The 25,704-nt window shown below is 46.3% G+C and overlaps 1 protein-coding gene across 1 annotated transcript in view; it reads left to right on the forward strand.

Moving 5' to 3' along the window:
• The first annotated feature begins 796 nt into the window (after positions 1-796).
• Positions 797-25,704, forward strand: part of NUDT12 (nudix hydrolase 12) — a 38,435-nt gene continuing 13,527 nt past the window's right edge. Inside the window, exons 1-5 of the mRNA XM_068247450.1 lie at positions 797-901; positions 7,175-7,370; positions 13,699-14,288; positions 16,475-16,642; positions 22,296-22,409. Coding sequence (XP_068103551.1) covers positions 7,177-7,370; positions 13,699-14,288; positions 16,475-16,642; positions 22,296-22,409 — 1,066 coding nt within the window. The 5' untranslated portion in view covers positions 797-901; positions 7,175-7,176. The remainder of the gene's footprint in view (positions 902-7,174; positions 7,371-13,698; positions 14,289-16,474; positions 16,643-22,295; positions 22,410-25,704) is intronic.

Raw genomic sequence — 25,704 nt, forward strand, 5'->3', positions numbered from 1 at the left:
CATGTTGGGGGCCTCATGATTGCTGAATTTGTCTTGATGGGGGGGGGGGGGGGGGGGGGGCTCATGATTGCTGAATTTGTCTTGGAACATGCTGGAAGGTAGTCGCAGCCTTCCCTTCAGGGGGCGCATTGATAGTCTTTGTCCCCGGGTGCTGAAAGCCCTAGCTACGCCTCTGAGGCCAGCAGGGTGGTGTTGCTATCTTGGAGGCACCAGAAGGAGGTAAGCGTAGTGCCAGTGCCTGCAGTGCACAGCCCGATGTGTCTCTCCTACCCGGATCGGCTTTGCACACACATGTGGGGGGAGGGGGGTGTCCTCAAAATGTATTGCTTCAGCGGGCAAAAAGTCTAGAACCAGCCCTAGCTGTCATTGCCGAAAAAAATCCCTTTTTGGCTTCACCGGGTGCCCTTTTTTTCATCAGTGTCCTTTTTGCATAGACTATGGCCTCAATTCACTAAGCTTAACTCACCATGGTGATATAATTGTGAAAACTGTAAAACAGCTCTGAAGAGCTCTGAAGAGTTATTAAAGACAGGAGTTAAGCTTAGTGAATTGAGGCCTATGTAAATATGCAGTACTGAATTTGTATTTTAGAAAAAATCTGTACATCAACAGAGCAGAAATAAGGACAAATGAAAAAAAAAAAGCGAAGGAGTGTGCCTTTGATCAAGTTTCAACTTCATCAGTTTCTGACTCAAAAACTCTGATCAGTTCGAACAGTATTAGCAGCATGTCTGCAGTGAGCAGCAGTGACCGCCAGAGGCGCTGTTGCAGAGCTGCAGAGCTGGAATGAGGCTGGTGCAGTATTAGGAGCTGTACGGTAGTAGGAAGTGTGAGCTTTACCCAGCGATCCTTCTACCAGCCGGGCTACAGGTGATCTCTGCTTGCTGTCTGCTGTGCTCGGGTAATGACCTCCTCCAGAAGCAGGATTAGAACTATCCATCTCTTATTACTGTGTTATTTGTCATCTTCCATCAGGAGTGTAGGGAGACAGCTTTACCGCAGAATGCAGCAATGCTTGCTGGGAGTTGTAGTTCTGCATCTGCTGTGAAATAACACTGCTCGTGTTTACTGTGTTGTGTATAAGTTGAGGAGTCAGTGACAAGGACAAAGCTTGCAATGCACAGCCCTGGTGCCACTGTACATGGCATTATTATTTCATAATAGATGACCAGGCAATACTATGTTCCTGAATTGCATTTATTTTTAGGAAGACGTTTGATCTGAATTGCTGACACATGGTGAATGAAGTTTACATAAGCAGGGATTTCTGAGGTCACGTCAGTTCCTCAGTGTACACTGCACAGTATTATGGACTTTATTGCATGCCATAGCAAACAATGATTGGGCATTCTCACTGGAGATGTTTTCAACAACCAGCCTGAAATAATTTGTGTGCAAAGTAATTATCTTACGTATTATCTTTGGTATTATCAAATGCGGATGCCTGTGCAATCGGCATGCAACGCGTACGAACACACGCCATCTGCGTTTGCATGCGTTGTGTGGCTGATCCCATTCACTATACTGAGTGGGTCAGCCACGCATTTTGTTAAAAAATGCGTGCAGCGTGCGTTCGTGGACTGCACTGGTCCGGAACGCATGCAGTGTGAATATCAGACAGTGCAGTCTATCTTTGCACTTCTGATTTTGCGCGTTTCAGCCTCCCGCACTGTGAACAGGGCCTAAGGGACAGTCCAGTAATGCCTGGTACACACCATGCAATTTCCAGTCAGATAGACAGGCTGAATAGATCATTTCCGACAAGTCTGATCTGAATTTGGATCGTTTTTCTGGACGATTTTGTATAGAAGTGATAAAAAAAATCTATCAAAAATCAGATCGGACCTGTCGGAAAAGCTATCTGAATGGAAATTGCATGGTGTGTACCAGGCATAAGACATCTGTTAGCGTCCGCCTGCAGCCTCTACCACCGAGATCCACCATCAGAATCAGAAACTTTATTTCGCCAAACACGACTGGGTCGTGCCCGGAATTGGGCTTGGCACGTACAGGGTACTGATACACGATATACAGTAGTTACAGATACAGGACAGGACATGCAGTAGGAACAGAACATTATACAGAATACAGAACAATATATAACCTTTATGCAGAGGGAGACAATGTGGCATAAGTTACAATACAAAAAACAACCGAAAGGTACGCTTGAGCTGGAGTGCCGTCTATGTGCGGAGTGCTTCAGTGCGTCATGGTATTGTGGGGATGGGCATTTCCATGGAGAGAGTTCAGGAGGTTGACAGCCGAGGGAAAGAATCTGTTCTTATGTCTTGAGGTCCTGGTGTAGATGGATTGGAACCGGAGCTTCCGGCTCGAGGGGAGCTGATTAAAGAAGCGGTAGCCTGGGTGTGAGGGGTCGTTGGCGATCTTTAATGCTCTGGTGTTCAGCCTGGAGTGGTAGAGGAGGTCCAGAGTGGGAAGGGATCTCCCGATGATCCTCTCCGCAGATTTGATGACCCTCTGCAGTTTGAGCTTGTCGCTGGTGGAGGAGCTGGCGTACCAGACCAGGATGGACGAGCATAGGACCATGTGGTGTATTGAGATGAATGGGGTGCGAGCACCTCACGTCATTTACAGTTGATTGCTTATGCACCGCGGTTCATCAAGTTTTCTGTGATGCAGCTTCTGGAGTCAGCAGCATTTGCAGTTACGGTACCCCCTAGAGCTCAAAACACTACGATGAATGGACAGCAAATTATGCCAAATGCTTTTCTGCACGATATTGCACAAGTGGCCCTGGCTTACTGTACAGGCATGGTCATACTCATGCAGGCGCAGTACGGTGAGGCTCGTGCATGAAGAGGAGCACGGTTGCGATAACAAATCCAGCAAGTTGTTTTTGGATTTCTTTTTAGGTCCGCACGGGGCAACTGTTATCCTGCAATGTGAAATTGCATATTACTGGACACCGAATGTAATCCGGCGCTAGTCTAGTTTAGGGGACCCAGCAGGAAACCTCATAGGGAAATTCAGCTATCGTGATTGGGTGAACAGCACTCTCACAAACTGCTAGGTTTCCAATAGGTTGCAGTAAACTATGACCACACTATTCAGCCAGTCACAGCGCTTTTTGATGTAAGAAGGTTCTGTGATTGGAGAACTGTTCCTTATGAGATTTAGGGTCCCCTAAAGTAGACTAGCGTCTGTAATCCTATAGGCATTTTTATGTTAAGTTATGTCTAATGATGGGGTTGTCTCATGTGGATGAAGAAAACACAGACTTCAAAAGTGCAAGTTAAACACACATCTAGAAATAGAAAAGCAGGAAAAAAATGCTCAAATGCATGTGCGGAACAACGCATGCTTTTTTGCAGATGTGAGTATCCGAGCTGGGGGGAGGATTAGTATTACTTACTCGGAACTTCTTCCAGCTCCTTTCATTCTATCAGGTCCCTCCCTATAGTTCTGCTGCTCTTTAGGAAGTTGCTGTCCCCTTCCCTAAGATCCACAACAACAGCTGTCATCACGTGCTCACTTTGCTTGCATAGTTCACAAAGGCTTAAACTGTGCAAGCGCATAACACAGGAGCTGTGATTGAGAGAGGCGCACAGATGCTGTGGTCAGAGATCTTTTGGAGGCGACAGTGGTACTACAGCGAGGGAACACATAGACTACTAGGGACTGGAAGAAGACCCAGGTAAGTATATCTAGTCTTCCCCCTCTCACCAGCTCTGATATCCTTTAAGATGTCCATTAACGGTACAATCTTCCAAGGGATCAACCATTGGATCAATCGGTTCAGCTACTGGTAATGGTGCCGATCTGGGGAGTCAGAGTTGAAGCAATCTTTTTGGGTACCTGGAGTGGGAGTCAATGTTTTCTTAAACTGAGGAGCAGTGGTGGGATGATTTTTGTACCGAATCGAATTGTATGGGCGTAAATTGGCAGGAAATGAACTCCATTCCAAGCTGCATACAATTCGTATGTCTGCAAGTCAGAGAAGTGATCCTCATGCACACAGTTTATATTGCTAGTATTTACTTCAAGGACAGTTTAACCTTATAGCTCACCTGGGCTTAGGGTACATTATTTGCAGGTGGTATTTGAGACTATTATGTGTTATCTTCCATGAAAGCAGGAAGTAGACACACAGCAGATTTATAACCGGATTTGTATCAGCTGAAACAGACATGTTTTTCTTCAAAGGTTATTATGCTGTTGCATATCTTTTAGAGCAGAGAGGAAGTTCTGAGTTCAAGTCCGCTTTAAAGCAAACCTGTGATGTTTAGAAATTAAAATGTTAGATACTTCCCTCTGGGGGATCCAGTTTAACGTCCTTCTCCAGACCCCTCCTGTATGCCGGGACCCCTGGATCTTTGCTGTGGCGCTCCTGTACATGATCCACGTCCTTCTCCAGACCCCTCCTGTATGCCGGGACCCCTGGATCTTTGCTGTGGCGCTCCTGTACATGATCCACGTCCTTCTCCAGACCCCTCCTGTATGCCGGGACCCCTGGATCTTTGCTGTGGCGCTCCTGTACATGATCCACGTCCTTCTCCAGACCCCTCCTGTATGCCGGGAGCCCTGGATCTTTGCTGTGGCGCTCCTGTACATGATCCATGTCCTTCTCCAGACCCCTCCTGTATGCCGGGACCCCTGGATCTTTGCTGTGGCGCTCCTGTACATGATCCACGTCCTTCTCCAGACCCCTCCTGTATGCCGGGACCCCTGGATCTTTGCTGTGGCGCTCCTGTAAATGATCCACGTCCTTCTCCAGACCCCTCCTGTATGCCGGGACCCCTGGATCTTTGCTGTGGCGCTCCTGTACATGATCCACGTCCTTCTCCAGACCCCTCCTGTATGCCGGGAGCCCTGGATCTTTGCTGTGGCGCTCCTGTACATGAACGATAGTTGCCACCTGCACAGTAGCACAGACTGACTAGGGATTCGGCAGAAATAGCTGTGACCGTTCAGGTTCATGCTGCTATGCAGGCACAGCCCTTTCTGGAGGAGCCAGTGCTGGAACTGCCCAGTGGAGGAGTATGGGGAAAGCCTCTCGATTATCCAGAGGCTTTCCTCTATTGAAGGAGGTTCCCATTTGGAGCAGGTTGGAGTGAGCATGTGAGGTGTCCCACAATGCATCACTGCTGATTATTAGTGTTGTCCGGATCATGAACGATTCGGATCTTTGATCCGAATCTATTTTATGAGTCGATCATCCGAATCATCAAAATGAGTGATTCGGATCGCAAAAGGGGCGGGGCCAGGAGCGACACGCCCCCTCTCAGCGGGCAGCGGAGTCTTGGAAGCAGAGCAGAGATGGATCGCTCTGTTGGAGGGGAGGCAGCCTTGCAGGGAGACAGGTAGATGAGAGAGAGGGGACATGGGTGCCACTGCCAGATATGTGTAGAGCACACATACTGGCTATAACGTGCTGCCCATTATAGGCTGGCTGTTCCGTAGTGCTGCACAGTGATCACATTGGAAGCTTTTGGCTCAGCACAGCTCAATAACTTTGCAGGCAGTGTGATTGAAAGGCAATATAATCCTCCTCCACTCGGCACTAAACAGTTGCACTTATCTTCTGGGAATGCTTTCTTTCACTGTGCGACATTTGCATTCAAGGTATACAGATGAACATATAGGTGAAATATATGTAAAGCATATGACTTCAGCATGTGGGTATTACGTGCAAACATTTCTGCTCTCTGCTCGTCCCTCCTCCCTTCTCTGTCCACTCCCTGCCCTCTGTCCATCTTCTCCCCTTCTCTGTGTGTCCACTCCCTCCCCTTCTCCTGTCCACAGACCTGTCCTGCTGTTCATTTCACCCCCGAATGCTTCCGGTAGTAAAATGATCCGAGATTCGGATCAAAGATCCGGATCTCTTCAATGATCCGATTCGAATCATCCGGATCATTGAAAAGATCCGAACTTCCCATCTCTACTGATTATGCAACTCATCCTTTGTTGGCCCTGTAAGCTAACCACACCCCCAGAACCTCTGGAATGCAATGATGTGTCAGCTGGTTAATTGTACAGAGCAACAATAATCCAACATGCGTACAGACTGTTTCAGACTGGTTGGTCTTCATCAGTGCATGGCATGGATTAATGTGGCTCTATGGGTAGGATTTACATTTAAGCTTTTTGATCCTTTATAGCCCCTTACACACTCTAAGGGCTTGTTCAAACTGCAGGCATTTTTGGCTTTTTTTCGCCCGCGTGCGTTTTTAAAAACGCCCCATGACCGCGTGGACAATGAATGTCTACGAGAAGGTTCATATCAGCGCGGGTCCTGCGCTGTCAATTCAGTAAAGTGGTCCGTGTACCATTTTTGAGGCGTTTCCGCCTCAATGGAAAGTATAGGAGCAACGCGAAACGCTCACAAAATCGATGTGTGTACCGATTGTGTTTTTAAGAATAAATACATTGTATATTGTATTTATTATTTTCCGGGTGAAAGAGTTCACTTCCTGACTTGCGTCAGTGAGTGAATTACAACACCGCTTGGGAAAAAAATGCTCAGAAACCCACTAAGCACAAAACCGAATAGCCCACCCAAGGGAATCGGAAAAAAAAGAGGCCTCAAAATCAGCCCAACGCAGATGGACACGTTGCAAGGTGGGTACAGGCGCACGATTGCGAACGTCGCCTAGCGTCGCGCCAGTGACGACGGACCAACACAGCGGGTCGGATCTTTGAGATCCCTGACGTCTCCGATGAAGTCTCACTCCCACCACCATGTACGTCGCGTGACCTCGCGCTTTAACCGACAGGAAGAGGTGTTGCTAGCGACCGTCTTCAAGGGGACGTCACTGGACCCGTCGAGCGGTGAGTACCCTGTGTAGTTCCGTAGTTCTCTTTTGCCATGAGCTTGCTGGGCAATCTGTAACTCCTGTGTGAAACAGACCTTATTCTCCAGCGGCAGTCAGCATACAGGGGGTGGCTTTAGTAACATCTTACACTAGGTTACAGGTGACACTTTCACTGAATACAGAGCCGAAAAGGTGCTTTTTTTTCTAACTTTTTGTGACAATCTCTATAGAACAGAAAGTTTTATAACACAGTGCCGCTACCCAAGTTAAAGCTTATATTTAATGACGTCATTTAGCTTTTGAGAGTGACCAATGTAACCTGTTCAAATGATGTCCAAAAACCATAAGTGCCATTGCTGTGTGATTCTCTGCCGTAATGCCTGTTCTCCGGTGTGTTTCAGAGATGCAGAATCCCAGGAAGGAAATGGTCGCTCAGCTGCACAGCTTCTGTGCTCTGGGTGACACTACCAAGCTGTCTGCTCTTCTGAGTCACTCATCCTCCCTCATTAATGAAACTGCTGAAAATGGATGGAGCGCTCTCATGTACGCAGCCAGGAACGGCCACTTTGATGCAGTGAAGTTGCTGCTGGAGAAAGGGTAATTTTACACGTCTTTCTTTTAGATATCTCATGCATGTTTTTGTTTTTGTTTTTTTGATGGGGAAGGGGAGGAGGGGGGGGGGTACATACTGTAGAATCCAGGTTTTTCTCTTATTCGGTTCTTAGCTTTACTCACTAATACAGAATCCCTTGAAATGATCCCAGCATCATAATTCCCGCATACCGAGCATGACGGCTTCTAATTGTACCTGAGTGTGAGTTCAGCTGGTAGGCTGATTAAGCTGAAACTTTTGCCGCTGATGAATAACAAACCCCCCTGTGACTTGCTATCTTCTCTTTAGCTTGAATGCATGGCTCTCTAATGACCCATGGGAAGCTCACTCACAATAACAATTTCTTCCTATTGTTCTGCTGCTCTTTGATGTCTGTATGTACGTTTTCCAGCTGTGTGTATGGAGCAGATTGAGAAAATGATTCAAGCTTCAATAATAAGCATACAGGAACTCCTCAGTGTATATCAGGGATGCATTTTACGAATGTATGCTATTCACATTTTGCAGATTTATAATAATACATAAATTGAAAAGCCCTGTACTATTTTGTCACTGCAGCTATAAAGTCACATATAGACTACTGAATAAAAGTAAAGCTCTGGGGGTGCAGGGGTCAGAGTAAAGCTTTGCAAAGCGCAGGGGCCGGAGTGAAGCTCTGGGGAGTGCAGGGGCCGGAGTGAAGCTCTCTGGAACGCAGGGGTCGGAGTGAAGCTCTGCGGAGCACAGGGGTGGGAGTGGAGTACAGGGGTGGGAGTGGAGCTCTGCTGAGCGCAGGATTGGAGTGAAGCTCTGCGGAGCACAGGGGGCAGAGTGAAGCTTTGCGGAGCGTAGGGATTGGAGCGGAGCCCAGGGGTCGGAGTGAAGCTCTGTGGTGCGCAGGGATGGGAGCGGAGTGCAGGGGCCGGAGGGGAGCTCTGCGGAGCGCAGGAGTTGGAGTGAAGCTCTGCAGAGCGCAGGAGGAGGAGTGAAGCTCTGCGGAGCGCAGGGGTGGTAGAGGAGCTCTGCGGAGCGCAGGGGGCTGAGTGAAGCTCTGTGGAGCGCAGTGGTCGGAGTGGAGCTCTGCGGAGCGCGCAGAGATGGGAGGGGGGCTCTGTGGAGCGCAGGGGTCGGAGTGGTGCTCTGCGGAGCGCGCAGGAGTGGGAGGGGAGCTCTGCGGAGCGCGCAGGGGTGGGAGGGGGGCTCTGCGGAGCGCGCAGGGGTGGGAGGGGGGCTCTGCGGAGCGCAGGGGTCGGAGTGGAGCTCTGCATGGGTGGTAGAGGAGCTCTGTGGAGCGCAGGGGGCGGAGTAAAGCTCTGTGGAGCGCAGGGGTCGGAGTGGAGCACTGCGGAGAGCGCAGGGATGGGAGGGGAGCTCTGCGAAGCGCAGGGGTCAGAGTGGAGCTCTACAGGGGTGGGAGAGGAGCTCTGGAGCGCAGGGGTGGGAGTGAAGCTCTGCGGAGCGCAGGGGTGGGAGTGAAGCTCTGCGGAGCGCAGGGGTGGGAGAGGAGCTCTGTGGAGCGCTGGGGTCGGAGTGGAGCTCTGCAGGAGTGCAGGGGTGGTAGAGGAGCTCTGTGGAGCGCAGGGGTGGGAGAAGAGCTTTGCGGAGCGCAGGGGCGGAGAGGAGCTCTGGAGAGCAGGGGTCGGAGTGGAGCTCTGCGGAACGCGCAGGGATGGGAGCTCTGCGGAGCGCAGGGGTCAGAGTGGAGCTCTGCATGGGTGGTAGAAGAGCTCTGCAGAGTGCAGGGGTGGGAGAGGAGCTCTGTGGAGCGCAGGGGTGGTAGAGGAGCTCTGTGGAGCGCAGGGGTGGGAGAGGAGCTCTGTGGAGCGCAGGGGTGGGAGGGGAGCTCTGTGGAGAGAATGGGTTAGAGTGGAGCTCTGCAGGAGGGCAGGGGTGGTAGAGGAGCTCTGCGGAGCGCAGGGGTGGGAGAGGAGTTCTGCGGAGCGCAGGGGTGGGAGAGGAGCTCTGTGGAGCGCAGGGGTCGGAGTGAAGCTCTGCAGGAGCGCAGGGGTGGGAGAGGAGCTCTGTGGAGCGCAGGGGTGGAAGTGGAGCTCTGCGGAGCGCTGGGGAGGGAGAGGAGCTCTGCGGAGCGCAGGGGTCGGAGTGGAGCTCTGCGGAGCGCTGGGGTGGGAGAGGAGCTCTGCAGAGCGCAGGGGTGGGAGTGAAGCTCTGTGAAAATCATGGTTGAGTGCAGGGGCCGGAGTGAAGCTCTGCGGAGCGCAGGGGTCAGAGTGAAGCTTTGTGGAGCGCAGGGGTCAGAGTGAAGCTTTGTGGAGCGCAGGGGTCAGAGTGAAGCTTTGTGGAGCGCAGGGGTCAGAGTGAAGCTTTGTGGAGCGCAGGGGTCAGAGTGAAGCTTTGTGGAGCGCAGGGGTCAGAGTGAAGCTTTGTGGAGCGCAGGGGTCAGAGTGAAGCTTTGTGGAGCGCAGGGGTCAGAGTGAAGCTTTGTGGAGCGCAGGGGTCAGAGTGAAGCTTTGTGGAGCGCAGGGGTCAGAGGGAAGCTTTGTGGAGCGCAGGGGTCAGAGGGAAGCTCTGCAGAGCTTAACTCCAGACAGATATTTGTATTGCTGGTGCTTCTGGCCACATACAGATTCTGCATCTGGGTTATCTGATCGAGAAAATAAAGAGCTCACCTAGATAATATATTTGTAGAACTCCACAAACCAAGGCTTTGCTCATAGCTTAAAGGGAACCTCGGGTTCCCTTTAAATCACAAAGGAGAACCTACATTAAACTAGCTTCCCTACTAATCTATTAAAACCAACTGATAAAGCAAAGCTAAAACAGAACCACATATCAGAAGGTAAAGAAAAACTATCCAGACCTGACCTCTAGTGGTAAAAAAAGAAAAATACAGTTAGGAATTTTTAAAAAATGTCTGATGTTCACTATTGTCATTAGACACATATAAAGTCAGCCTTATAGAGTGGAAGATAAATATACTTAATGAACCAATATCCTGTGTAAACTTTAGGCTTCCCTTTCTCCTATTGCATAATGTAATGCTTAATTAGAATAAGATCTCTTTTGGTTTTAGCCAGTTTTGCAGACTAGGGGACAGCATGTCACTTGGAGTGGGACCTCCCTGCTGACAAAGCAGCAACAGCAGCCCTCCTAATACAGACTAACTCATGAAGAGGCGCCTTTTAGAACTGGTGTTTTTAATGGTGAAGACAGAGAGCCATTTTTACATGCAAATATGTGAAATTCTGGTTTATGGCACAACTGCGGTCTGTGCCCATAGCCCTGTGACTGCCATGCTGCACCATCCCCTACAGGTAACTTTAAAATACTGTAAAAGACTTACCCAAACCTGCTGACATGATCCACAGTTGGTTAAAAGGATGTATGCACAATAGAATGTTCTGTAGAGAGCTTAGGAAGACTTGCAGATTTCCTGTCAGACCAGTCAGTAACAGAGTATGGCTGTAATAAGCCAAGTTCTATTATATTTCTCAAATAAAGCCAGTGTCTATGGCCATCCAAAGAAAGATTCAACCGGACTCTGCAACAAAGATTACCATGTCTATTTTGGATACATCCTTTTAGCACTAATACCACTGCCCTATTCAAGTGCTTGGCACTTCCTGGTGACTGGCTCAGGCATCCAATTATACCTGTCTGCCAGCCAGAGGAACATCCAGCTTAACATGCTGCTGGCCAGCAGTCCCCAGTCAGAGCGGTCAACAAAATATTTGCCGGTATAACCATCTTACCTTGCTGACAAGCCTTCGTGGTGTCTTAAAGGACAGCAATTATGACAAATTTAAACATGTCTCAAAGAGTAAAATGCACTGTAAATTACATTTTTTTCTATGCTGCAGTCACTTATAGTAGGTAGTGAAAGTTTAATCTCCAATTTAAAATTGGCGGAATTTCACCAAAGCATCTGTATCAGTGCCACAAAAATAAGACGTAAAGGAAGCTCTCTACAGTGAAAACACAAAGCCTAACAGGGTGTCTAACCCTTCCCCAAAGTTTAAAGTTGACCAGGAGGGATTAAAAAAGAAGAGTTTCACTTACCTGGGGCTTCTGCCAGCCCCCTGTAGCTGATCTGTGCACGAAAAGTTACCAAATGATCCTCCGTTCCCCCGCTGAGGCTCACTTTTGCTTCTGGCAGTCGCCGTTCACTGTGCCTGTGCGGTCCTCGCAGGCGCAGTAGAGAGGCGCAGGCACAGTGGGCGTCAACTTGACGTGAACAAAAGAGAGACACAGGGGGCGAATGGATCGTTCCAGGACGGCGTGGGCACAGGATGGCTGCAGGGGTCTGACAGAAGCTGTCCTTCAGGTCCGCTTTAAGAGTGACATATTGCCATACCTTCCATTTTCAAGGATTAAATTGTACTTGAAGTGACATGATGAGACAAACATGGGAACATATAATACTATCCCTAGTAAGAAATTGTCTGTAATCCATTTCTTTTTTCCAGTACGGCATGTTAAAAAAGCTTGAGTTGTTATCTATGCAAAAGAGCTTGTTGACAGCTTGTTAAATTCGGTCCAGTTTCCTGAAAAGTAATTAGAAGCTAAACCAGCTAAGAAACCCTGAGATAAGGCTTCTAATGAGGTTTTACTGCGGGAAAGTTCAGAGTCACCACTTCTCTTTTAGCTTAAAGGAGTTATCAGGCAAAAAGTAATAAAACAAGCGCTACTTACCCGGGGCTTCTTCAAGCCTTAAAGAGACTCCGTAACAAAAATTGCATCCTGTTTTTTATCATCCTACAAGTTCCAAAAGCTATTCTAATGTGTTCTGGCTAACTGCAGCACTTTCTACTAACACAGTTTCTGTAATAAATCAATGTATCTTTCCCCTGTCAGACTTGTCGGCCTGTGTCTGGAAGGCTGCCAAGTTCTTCAGTGTTATATTTCTGCTATGAACTCCCCTTTATGCACACTGCCTGTGTGTTATTTAGGATTAGAGCAGCTTCTCTCTTCTCTCTCTTATCTTTTACAAGCTGGATAAATCGTCCTCTGAGCTGGCTGGGCTTTCACATACTGAGGATTTACAAACAAGGGCAAAGCTGTTTGCAGGAAGAAAAGAGCAGCCTGAAACTTCAGTGCATGGGGGAAAGAAACACACAAATGATTTCTTGAGATTCAAAAGGAAGGCTGTATACAGCCTGCTTGTGTATGGATGTATTTTCTATGTGTGGACATACTGTACATCAACCTACTTCCTGTTTTGGTGGCCATTTTGTTTGTTTACAAACAAACTTTTAAAAACAGTTTTTAACCACTTTTAATGCGGCGAGGAGCGGCGAAATTGTGACAGAGGGTAATAGGAGATGTCCCCTAACGCACTGGTATGTTTACTTTTGAGCGATTTTAACAATACAGATTCTCTTTAAGCTCCCAGCATGTCCCTCGCCACAGCTCTCCCCGCAGCCATTCGCCGCAGCTCCGTCCCGGACCCTGGTGATGACGTCAGGCTGACCTCCAGGTCGGCCTGTACTGCACCTGCGCAAGCGGCGCTGTCAATCACCACCACGTGGACCGGAGCGGACTGTGTAGATCTACTACAGTACAGGCCGACCTGGACCGGGACGGAGCTGCAGCGAATGGCTGCGGGGGGAGCTGCGGCGAGGGACATGCTGGGACCTTGGAGCTGGAGGAAGCCCCCCAGGTAAGTAGCGCTTGTTTTATTACTTATTGCCTGATAACTCCTTTAAGAAGGCAGAGTGTGGCAACTGTGACAGTGTGATGCAATCTAAAAATTAAGCAATCATGCTGAAAAGAAAAATATAAAACCCATTTCTATGTACTTATGCTTTATTTGCCATTGCTACTACACATAAAATGAATCAACTTATAAGTTTATTGTCACATTCTGGCCACTAAAACTTGTTGCACAGTGAAAGATCATGGCTTACAAGTTTAAAATTGTATTTTGCACCAGTTATTATCTGTGAACTATTTGTGTAGTTTTTGTAACCAGCTTCATTGATGGTACACCTAGCCTTTTCTCATTTACTCCAAATATGGTTATCTAGGGCACAGAGCAGGGAATTTTTAAATAAATCTGTAATTACCTTCTTCGAAATTAAGGTGCAACAAAGAATATACTTGTGACATACCATAAAGGTGCTTCTTCATCAGGTCAGTTCTGAAAATGACTAACCAATCACCTTCTGATTTCTAAGATAAAGGTCCTGCCCCTTCCCTCCTCAGTGTTTCTAGTGGCAGCTAAGCTGAACATGTGACTCTCTTTAGAGCTACAGTAGACAGCAGTTTTTCCTCACAATCGAGCAAACTGTCAGGCTTGCTGTAAAGTTCACTTTTTTGCACAGTGTTGTTTCATCAGTAAGTAGAAAGATTTTTTACATTTGTTTTTTTTTTTAGGTGTGACAAAACATTAGTGAACAAATCAAGGCAGACTGCACTGGACATTGCCAAATTCTGGGGTCACAAACATATTGTTGACTTGCTTACCAACACCAAAGGTGGGACAAAGCCTTTCTTTCTGGAAGACACCAAAGAGGAGTATGAGAACTATTTTAACAGTTCATTCTTGGATCGAAAAAGTGACAAACGTACAGACGTTAACTGGTTGAAATCCAAACAGACGCATGCCAGTTCCGTGTACATTATTTTTTCCAACCTCAGCCCTTTAGTTTCTTTAATTGGAGCTAAAGATAGTGCGCAGGAGCCAGAAATCAAGCTTTGCAGACTTCAGCATGAAGATGTGAAAGAATATCTGTCAAAGCCCGATGAGAACTCATTAATTTTTCTGGGTGTGGATAAACAAGTCAATAATCCGTCCTCTACAGAAGCTGAGAAGACCAGGACAGAAGACAACGATGGGCTGGTAGCCTGGTTCGCTCTAAATGTACTCAATGCGTCTGCAGATCCTTTTGCAAGGAAGTATGAAGGTTGCTACTTCCTGCAGCCTCCAATGCCAGCTTTGTTACAGCTCACCTCTACAGAAGCAGGTAATGCAACACAGCAGATGGGAAACGTGTCTCTTTGTCTTCTGTTGTAAGCTAGTAAAAGCAGGGATTTTGTTATTAAAGGGCAACTATCATGTAAAATTTAAAATGCATACATGTAAAGGGCTCAATTAACTAAGACATGTTCAGTAAAAAATATTAGGTCGGTAAAATAGCACATTCAGTATTTTAGACAATTTCTCAAATTCACTAAGATTTTCACACATGCGATAATTTACTGAAAAACATGGCTTCAATTCACGAAGACCTGTTCGGCAAACCGTAGGAGTCTAACCAGCTGTGGAGTAGGTCTCAGCAGCAAGCTGTGAGACCTACTGCTATGGTGGTGTTCTCCCACTTCTGTGCTGTGACTGCATTACAATAGTAGGAGGCATCCCTTTAGATCTGCATGTCCCCTTCTAGTCACTCTGAATCTGTCTATCGGTCTTTCTTAACATCTTTAGCCTAAGTTTAGATGAACTTTTAATAAACATAAGTCAGACCATGCTTGGATGATCTCACCAGTTGCTTCTCGGCATCTTGAAGCAGGAGTCTAAGAGCTTGTTTCCATAGCAGTGCAGAGCCCAGTGGCTCTGCGCTGCGTGCCACTCCTGGTGGGTGGGGCTTTCAATCCCATTCATTACTGAATGGGATCGTAGGCTAAAGCGCCCCGAAAAGCAGTCCACTATGTGCGACAATTCAGCACTGAATCGCTGAGCATGAATGGAAACGGCAGACAGTGCAGTCTATGCACAGTCTGCTGTCCCTGCGATTGTGTTTTCATAAGCGCGCTGTATATGGAAACGAGTCCTAAATAGTTGACCTCTACATGGTTGCAGGGCAAACTGCTTCTTGTGCCGGCTCTCTTCTCTGCTTCCTGGGGAAGAGAAACTTGCCCCGCCCGCAGTATATCTGCACCAGTGGGGAGTAATAGGATGGGGTGACTCTCATTGGCTGACTACTTGGCCTGTAACATTTTACCAAATGCTGATTGTTGGTTATCGACAGCTGTAGGCTGGACATAAATACCGAACATCTCACATGGTTTTACCACATGCTCTAATCTTTGTGAATTGACTTCTCTTGAGATATTTACCGCACAAGTCGGTAATTTACCTCACTGGTCTGTAATTTCAGCTTGCCATGCAGTGACATTTAATAAGATGTTCAAATTCAGTAATGCTTTGTGAATTGAGCCCAAAATGTACTTGGTTCAGTATAACCTCAGCACATTGCATGGGTTTATATGTGCTAATGTAATACTATAATGTGCATATGCCGTCCACTGCAAAATTTGTGTACGTTTCTTAGACTTTTGAATTATTCAATTTAAAAAAAAGTGTTAGAAAATTACCTTGACATAGTGGTTTAAATCCAGTCTTTCATCCCTCTCCCAGTTCTCTGCACCCTCCGCTTTCCCCCACTGACCCCTATAGCAAAGGGGTTGAGTCACAGCTTAGCCATGCCCCCTCCCACAACTTGATTGAAAGTGGTAATAAGAAGCCACTTGGCCACATCTCCCCTCCCAGAAGGCCGTGGGGGTTGAGAACAGTGTGTTTAGAAGCAGGACATGGAGTGGTTGGGGTTGGCACCACGGTTTCCTAGAAAATAAAGGACATCTTTCAACAGTTAGGCCACACTTACATGACTAGTGGGATAAGAGGAGGCACTAGTTTGATTTAAAAATATAATAATTGGACACAAGCTTCACTAGTGTCGGCTATTACATTGCTCACCCTCTTCTAATTATTATCACATTACAATATATAAAATAGAGCTTGCAGATAAATAACTTGTGTGATCATTCCAGTCCCTCTGTACTATTCCAGCAGAAAGGAAGAAAACTGCTAACACCCAGGTGACCGATGGGTATTTGAAACACATCTAAAGCCAGGTACACACCTTCAACTTTTATTGACCAATCAATTGACCACTTTTACCACTACCATGTAAAATTGGTTACTGATTAGCCAATTAAAATTGAAGGTGTGTACCAGGCTTAAGTTACCTCTGCTTCTTTGTCTGTTGTGAAGCTGGCCCTGTATCTTTTCATAGCATGGCTTCTCTGCTAACAAGGTTCTGTGTAATCAAACATTTTTCACTGGTAGTCGGGAACCATTGAATAGATTTTGGTTCAGGGCATGTAGTGTTTCTGTGTGATGATTCTCTTGTTATATTTATATCTCCAGGGATTTTAGCACAAGCACGATCAGTGCTTGCTTGGCACAGCCGATACATATTCTGCCCCACCTGTGGCAGTAAGACAGTCCTTGAAGACGGTGGCTATAAGCGGACATGTTTGAAAGCAGGATGCCCAAGCCTGAAGGGGATACACAACACCTCCTACCCAAGAGTTGGTGAGTACAAGCAAAATAGATAACTGACAGTAGACACAACATTGAAATGTCACTGAGTGTAAAACTGTAGAGAGGTTTTGCATGCAGGTTTCCAGAGTATGCAAAAATTTGCATATGAATGTGAATTTGAATGCAAAAAAAAAATTGATGCAAAAAACCCCGAACCCTAATTTTTCAGCCCATTGCCGCTAATCATAGCTTTTATCATTGCCCGCTATGGTAGCGCCCTTTTTTCCTGCTTTGACAAACTGCTAGGAGCCTAGCTGTGTCATTCTACACTATCTATAACAATCAAAGTACTCTTTCTGCTGATCATGTGAATAGGATATTGCCGTAATCCTGGTGGGAGGATACACATGCATGAATTAGCATATGTAGCCTCATACATCACTTGAAGTTGAATATTCCCATGCCAACAGCTGTTACTTTCTGCTATGCACCATAGTACATTGATGTGGATTACATTCACTGTACACCTGTAACGTTTACGCCTCATCTATGTAATATATCTTACAGAGATACACGTTACATGAGATTATGCTTTTCCTCTGCCCTTGTGCCTCCCTCAGTGCAGCACCTGCTGTTAATAAAGGCAGCCATTGTTATGTGATTAGTTATAGTGAAGTAGCCAAAGCTTTAAATAGAGAAACTGAAGCACTGGCCGAAAAAGTGCATAAATTGTATTATTTTGAGTATATATGACGTTACTTTATTGCAATGTAGTAATTTATGGTTGTATTACCATGTCAGCAGCGGTATTTATAGAAGGCAGGGAGTGTGCTATTTCCCATGTCAGAAGGAGCTGTATAACTTCTGCCAGGCTGTTCAGCCAGAGTACACTGGAGGATATAAATCTCAATATCTGTTATGTCTCAGAATTTACAGTCCTTGCATGCGTAGGTCCTCTCTGTACCAGTGCTATGGCTGCAAATATTACAGCAAATTCACATTTGTCGCATAACCGTATGTTTCCTGCCCGATTGCTGTGATGCATTTTCCTTCAACATTTGTACAGTTTGCTTGACTACTTCTTAGTATTGAGGTAATTTTTATGCCCTTAAAGGACACCTGGACTAGGAGGGATATGGAGGCTGCCATATTTATTTTCTTTGAAGATGGCTTGTCTGGCAGTCCTGCTGATCTCTGTTATCTGCAGTAGTATCTGGATCACACACCTGAAACAAGCTTGCAGCTTGCAACTGAAGTATGACTAGATTAAGTCGACCTTCGGTCAGAAACATCTGATCTGCATATGCTTGTTCAGGGTCTATGGCTAAAAGTATTAAAGGCAGAGGATCAGCAGGACAACCAGGTAGCTGGTATTATGTAAAAGGAAATAAATATTGCAGCCTCCATCTCCCTCTCAGTTCAGGTGTCATTTAACATCATAGAATAGCCCTGTATAGTTCCGAGTATTATAGCTTGTACTGATGTAGGAAACGGATGCCGGGCATTTCTATGGCATGCTGTGTTTGGTGTCCAGTACATTTAGGTGTCTTGCCATCAACAATTTCAAAATTCACGTGTAGTTATGTTACTTAATCCTTATCCTCTTCCACCACTTCTCTGCTGCCACACCTCCCTGCCAATCCCTTTATTGGCCGTCAATTATCCATAGGATCCAGTTTAAACTCCTCACCCTATCATACAAAGCTCTACATAGGTGGTCCCCTTCATACATTTCCTCATTAACCTCCAGATACCATCCAACCTTAGCTCCTCACAGGAGACCATCTTGTTATCCAATGTGGGAACCTCCTCTCACTCCTGCATCCAAGATTTCTCACAAGTGTTACCTCTCCTTTGGAACCCTCTCCCACAGCCTGTTAGTCACACTCCAAGCCTGGGAACCATCAAACGCTCTCTTAAAACACACCTTTTCAGGCAAGGTTATGATTTGTTATAGATAGCATTTGAGGCTCACTTATTCTTCCACTCACTCCTTCATCTCCTACCCTAGTGTCTCCACCCCACTACCTTATATAGATTATAAGCACACAAGGGCGGGGACTTTCCCCTACTTAACCTACTGCGGACCGCTGCAGTATAAATCTACGTCCCATTGACTGAGCGCCCCCGCCCATCCCCGCCGCTGTCCCAGCTCGATCTGCGCCGCAATATACTGCCCTGCTGCCTCTATGACGGCAGAGCACTGTGAGCCGAGCAGGAGCCGTTTTCATTGGCTCCTGGCCCTGTCATTACTGTAAGCCGTTCCCATTGGCTTACATGGAGTGACAGGGTCAGGAGCCAATGAAAGCGGCTCCTGACCGGCGCACAGCGCTCTGCCGTCATACCGACGGCAGAGAGAGCAGCCTGCAGCGGGGACAGAGTGGTGGGAGCGGCGGATTTTAGCAGCGATTCGTCGGGAAGCGGCGGTTTACTGGACCAGCACCCTCTGGTCCTTAAGGGGGCAGAGGGTGCTGGTCCCGAAGTGGTTAATTTTGTTTTTGTTGTTCTTTATCAAATGAACACGTACCAGTTTTGGTGATCTCTGAAACCACACATCAGCCATGTTTGTATTTGTGTCACTGGATGTCCTGATTGTACAGAGCTGTACTGTTGAACATGCTATGTATCTATGCTACCCTCTTTTTGTTCTGTATTATGTCCGGTGCTACGGAAGATGTTGGCGCTATATAAAAAATATTTATTATGATTGATGTTTCTTAAAATGTGAGAGGAAAAGGCAGGCTGCCATGTTATTTTTTTTTTTTTTTTTTTTTTTTTTTTTTTTTTTTTTAAATACATCTTGCCTGATTTTTATGCTTGTGTTTCCCCCTAAACTTTCTGCATCACTGACCCAGAATGAATTTGCCAGTAACATGCTTCAAGTCCACTAGCTGCATTCTTTGTTCCACTTTTGTGTGACTTTACTGATGCCAAAAGACAGACATCCCAGTCAGGCAATGCCTAATTATAAAAGGGAGATGCCCGCATTATGTTCCTCTTAATACAGATTCTCTTTACTGGTGGAAACAAAACACAAGCCATGTTTTTCATCTGAAGTGGTTTACGGTGAAACTGGCTGTATTGACTGAAATGACCAGTTTTACATCCATCTCAGAGATTGCAAACCAGAGCAGGATCATCCATGATGCATCCTAGGCAGGTACCTGGAGCCTTGTGGGTGTCAGAGGATGCAATTGCCTCTTTCTCTGTCCTGTCCCCCACCTCAGATTGCCAAATGGACCATCAGGATGACCTGATGCCTAGGTCAGTGCTAGTAGAGACAAAGAACACAGAGATACCGGGAGCCCGTCTGGCAAAATATCGCTGAGTAATGGGTGTAAAATAGTAGACAAGATGTACTCACAAGTGTGGGTTGCCCTAAGAAGCATCCACTGGTATGGGCATGTGTGGAAGTACCACCCCCACTCAGGGTTTGCTAAGAATATAGTGGTTTCCTCTCCAAAAAGGTTCATGCCACAGCCAGGTTGTGGGGTGAGTCCCCTATCGAGGTAGGGTGGTTAAAGATAATCTAAATCCAAGAACTGGAGGTGCCCAGAAGTAGAAATACTGTACAACTCAAAGATAAAGAAATAGCAAAGAGCCCTGATCCTACTTAAAGAAAACCTGAGGCGGGGTTCTCACAACAAAATCCCCATACAGAGGCTGGTTTTGCCTATCGAGCCCAGCCTCTGTTGCTAATCAGATCCCCCCTAAATCCCCCCTGCACTCAGCCAGACCCCATAAATCACAGCCGCGCTTCCTAACGTCAGTCTCGGCGCTCCTCCCCGCCTCCTGCAGAGCTCCAGTCCCTGCCCGCATCCCTTCCCTCCAATCAGTGCGGAGGGAAGGTACGTGGGCGGGGACCAGAGCGATACAGGAGGCGGGGGAGAGCAGAGACTGACGTTAGGAAGCTAAACACACTGCGTGTCGGCAGCGCGGCTGTAATTTTATGGGGTCTGGCTGAGTGCAGGGGGGATTTAGGGGGGATCTGATTAGCAACAGAGGCTGGGCTCGATAGGCAGAGCCAGCCTCTGTATGGGGATTTTGTTGTGAGAACCCCACCTCGTGTTCTCTTTAAAGCAGTAGGATCAGCCATACTATGCCAGGGAAAAAAACACATAAATAAGTAGATAAATACTTGATCTACTTACACAACACATGTATTGTACTGTCCACGTTTTGATTTCAGTGAATGTTATATAGTAAATGAAGAGAATTCTGTTCCTGGTGGGCGCCATGTCTTTTGCCCACAGTTTAGGCTAAATCCTGATGTTATTTCTGCCCATTACTTTTTTATATTCTCCTCCAATCGCTGAGCCACCTCACCCTTGCTTGTACACACAAGTGAGCATCGGATCTTGTTTCAGATAAGCAGCTAGGCAGGAAAATAAATGGAAGAGGAGAAATATATTATAGATTAAAAAAAAACCCAGCATGCAACTGTTTGGCGCTTACTACTAAAGGACCAGTGCTCCTTAAGTATGTGATAACTCCAAATCATAACAGCAGAAAATGTTTTGAATGCAGGTTTAGCATCTTTATCACTTAATACACTCAGACCAGTTGTTGTTGAAGTGTGATTTTTATGGTGACAATCCCACTTTAAAAAAAGGCTTACAGTAGGTTATATAAAAGATGAAGACTTTTATTCAGCACTTGGGACAACGCGTTTCCCGGCATAAGCCTCTTCCTCTGCTCAAATAAAGTGTACAGTGTTTCTACTTCTGGGCTACTTCTTGGATTTAGATTAACTTGCCTAGGGCCCCATTTCCAGGGCCAGTTCTAATAACAATGGGGCCCCAGGGCAAGATTAGCCTGGGGGCCCCCAACAGACACCACCGACCAAAAAGCGGCATGAAGGGCCATTTGTTGCAGCCAAAATTCCCTCCTGGGCCCCTGAGCCAGCTGCTGACTCTCCTTCCCAATCACCTTCCAACTTAACTGTGCTCCCTGGGCCCCTGCAGAGTCTTTGGCAGTGTAGTGTCTCATCTGCCAGCCATCACAGGTGATACGCTACTCTGCCAAAGACTCTGCAGAGGCCCCGGGGAGCAACAGTTAAGATGGGGGAGACACCTTGGGGGCCCCCTTTGCCTCTATGATAGCGCCGGCCCTGCCCATTTCATCTTGATCCATCATTGGCAAAGACTGCTACAGCATCACGTCTGTGGGAGTGGAAACTGGAGCTGTGTAAAAAAGCTCCCACTTCTGCTTCTCGACCAATTAAAAGCCAACAAAAAGGAGAAAAATGTATTTTAGCTTTTTACAATACCTTGATATAGAGGTTAAATGGACCAGTCACCACCACACTGTAGTAGACACATGAGCATTGCTGTTCGTGAGTCCCCTCAAGGTGGCGTAGTGTCTTCTAATCAGTACCATTTTATTGCAATAAGCAGGGTAATGTCCTGTCTGCTATTATAACAGGCTGGCCAGAAATCCCTTGCCAGAGCCACCCACCCCGTGATATTGGTTGTCTTTTGCTTTCTGCTTCCTGGAAGTTGCCGCTTTTGCGCAGATGCGTTTTGCAAACAGAACTCATTGCAGAACTAAACTTCCTTGTTAGTTTTGTAGAATTATGACACGCATTTCATTTCTGCCACCCGATGAGATATTGACAAGCGCTGTGACTGATTCAAGCGCCGAACCCTGCAAATCTCAGTAATGCTACACTGCATTATCCATTTCTCTGTCTCAATATACGCAGATCCTGTGGTGATAATGCTCATTGTTCATCCGGATGGAAACCATTGTCTCTTGGGAAGAAAGAAGGTATTTCCTCCTGGAATGTTCTCTTGTTTAGCAGGATTTATTGAGCCGGGTAAGTTGAAACAGAAAAAAAAAAATCACACATACACACGTTTGTTACTTTTGTTCTGTTGTAAATGTGTCTAGCTCTTGTTCACAAGTCAAACGCACCTCTGAGCATGTGTGTGGTAATGAATGCTGCTATTGCCCTGTCCAGTCTACCAGGAATAGTTCCAGTCATAGTAAAGAACTAAGGTGACATGTATCCTCACCCCAACTGGACAGGGATCAGATGGCTAAGCACTATTTACTAAATATAGGGGCATCTGGTCATTTGCTGGTTTCAGTTATTTGCAGAGATAGAGTTCAGTGTCCCAGGATATGAAACCGCATGAAAGTAGGTCTTCACGTTAACCTACCACTTCCTTCACCACAGTAGACATGGGTCTCCTTTGCACAGCATGAACTGAAAAGGAACCCGAGTTGACGGGGATATGGAGGCTGACGTTTATTTCCTTTTAAAGAAATCACATTGCCTGGCTGTCCTGCTGATCCTCTGCCTCTAATACCCTAACAAGCATGGAGATCAGATGTCTGACAAATCTGACAAGATTAGCTGCATGCTTGTTTCAGGTGTGACCCTACTGACCACAAAGATCAGCAGCACTGTCAGGCAACTGGTATTATATAAAATAGAGATGGCAGCTCCCATGGGTCTCTCACCTCACTTTCACTTAAAGGGAACCTAAGCTAAGAGGGATTTGTATGTCTCCTTTTAAACAATACCAGTTGCCTGGCAGTCCTGCTGATCTCTTTGGCTGCAGTAGTGGTTGAATCACAGACCTGAAACAAGCATGCAGTCTGACTTCAGTCAGGGCACCAGATCTGCATGCTTGTTGAGGGCCTGTGGCTAAAAGTATTAGAGACACAGGATCAGCAGGAGAGTCAGGCAACAGGTATTATTTTAAAAGAAAAAATCCATATCCTTCTCAGTTTAGGTTCCCTTTAAGCATTTCTGTGCACAGTTCAGTCCAAGATAGAAAGATGACCAGCACCGGCCGTTTCTTAAAAATGCAAATGTTTATTCATCAAAAAACGTGAACAAAACGTAGCCAGCAACATCCAAAAAACATATAAGGATGTAAATACAGCTCTTCAGTATTTATAGCTTTTAGCTGCAGGAGATAGCTCAAGACATCAGCAGGACCTAGGATGTGCCTCCATTGCAGCCCACTCTGCCCACACAACGGACAGTTGCCGTTTCGAATGGGTAGACCGTTCTTTGTCAAGTGTTCAGCTATCTCCTGCAGCTAGGAGCTATAAATACTGAAGAGCTGTATTTACATCCTTATATGTTTTTTGGATGTTGCTGGCTACATTTTGTTCACATATTTTTTGGTGAATAAACATCTGCATTTTTAAGAAACGGCCGGTGCTGGTCATCTTTCTATCTTGGATTCTACTAAGTCCTTGCTAACCACATGGACTAGACCTGGCACGACCAACAAGGCAAGTCAAGGTGTGCTGTCTGAGAAGTTCAAATGTGCACAGTTCAATATCGTATGGGGTGTGCGGTACTCAAGAACATCAGAAGTAGATAGATTACACAGTCTGATGTTCCCATTTATGTATTTTGGTCCCCAGCTCAGTGCAGTTCCATTCATTTTCAGTGAATGTGATCAGCATTACATTGGAGAGTAAAACAGGTGACTTGTTTATGTACAAAGGAATGGCCACCTTCGCTGTATAGTGAAAATCAGGCCTTACTTTAACTGCCATTGATTAGATCAGTCTTGACAATACTGTACACTTCGTTGACAGGAATTGCCAAGATCTATCTTGTCAGGGCTGTGAAAGGGTTGCCAAGATCTATCTTGTCCGGGCTGTGAAAGGGTTGAATCCAGCTTATGGCCGCATGAGTCATCTCAAGATTGTTTTAAAACCAGGGGCTGCCTTTGGTAAGGGATATCTGACTGGCTCTCCAGCTGCCTGATAACCATGATTAGCCTTTCCTGAAGCCCTCCTACCCCACCCTACTCTGCTGCATGCAGAAATGTATGAATCAGGGCAGCTTAATGGTGCTCTGTTTGTCAAGCACAACAGGAACATGGGGATCAAGGTGCACAGTGAGAGCATCTCCCCTTAGCACCCCCCTCTTTCTCAAAGGAGCTGCAGCCCTCCCGTAATTTCCCACAGTCCCATCTCCTATCATTTTGCTTTCAAAGTGCCAAGCAAAGCCGCCCTAAAGACCTCACAGTTACAAACTTATATATTTTCTGATATAGTACTGGCAGGTAACTTGCAGGTCCCTGTTCATCTGCTCATGGACCTTTTCTGGGGTAACTATTTGCAAACTCTATACAGTGGTTTGCAAAAGTATTCTGCCCTCTTGAAGTTTTCCACATTTTGTCACATTACTGCCACAAGCATTAATCAATTTTATTGGAATTCCACGTGAAAGACCAATACAAAGTGGTGTACACGTGAGAAGTGGAACGAAAAACATACATGATTCCAAACATTTTTTTACAAATAAATAACTACAAAGTGGGGTGTGCGTAATTATTCAGCCCCCCGAGTCAATATTTTGTAGAACCACATTTTGCTGCAATAACAGCTGCCAGTCTTTTAGGGGATGTCTCTACCAGCTTTGCAAATCTAGAGACTGAAATCCTTGCCTATTCTTTGCAAAACAGAAAACAGCTCCAGCTCAGTCAGATTCGATGGACATCGTTTGTGAACAGCAGTTTTCAGAACTTGTCACAGATTCTCGATTGGATTTAGATCTGGACTTTGACTGGGCCATTCTAACACATGGATATGTTTTGTTGTAAACCATTCCATTGTTGCCCTGGCTTTATGTTTAGGGTGGTTGTCCTGCTGGAAGGTGAACCTCTGCCCCAGTCTCAAGTCTTTTGCAGACTACAAGAGGTTTTCTTCTAAGATTGCCCTGTATTTGGCTTCATCCATCTTCCCATCAACTCTGACCAGCTTCCCTGTCCCTGCTGAAGAGAAGCACCCCCAGAGCATGATGCTGCCACCACCATATTTGACAGTGGGGATAGTGTGTTCAAAGTGATGTGCAGTGTTAGTTTTCCGCCACACATAGCGTTTTGCATTTTGGCCAAAAAGTTCCATTTTGGTCTCATCTGAACAGAGCACCTTCTTCCACATGTTTGCTGTGTCCCCCACATGGCTTGTGGCAAACTGCAAATGGGACTTCTTATGCTTTTCTGTTAACAATGGCTTTCTTCTTGCCACTCTTCCATAAAGGCCAACTTTGTGCAGTGCACAACTAATAGTTGTCCTATGGACAGATTCCCCTAACTGAGCTGTAGATCTCTGCAGCTCGTCCAGAGTCACCATGG

This window comes from Hyperolius riggenbachi, chromosome 1, assembly GCF_040937935.1.
Source record: "Hyperolius riggenbachi isolate aHypRig1 chromosome 1, aHypRig1.pri, whole genome shotgun sequence".
Lineage (NCBI taxonomy): Eukaryota > Metazoa > Chordata > Amphibia > Anura > Hyperoliidae > Hyperolius > Hyperolius riggenbachi.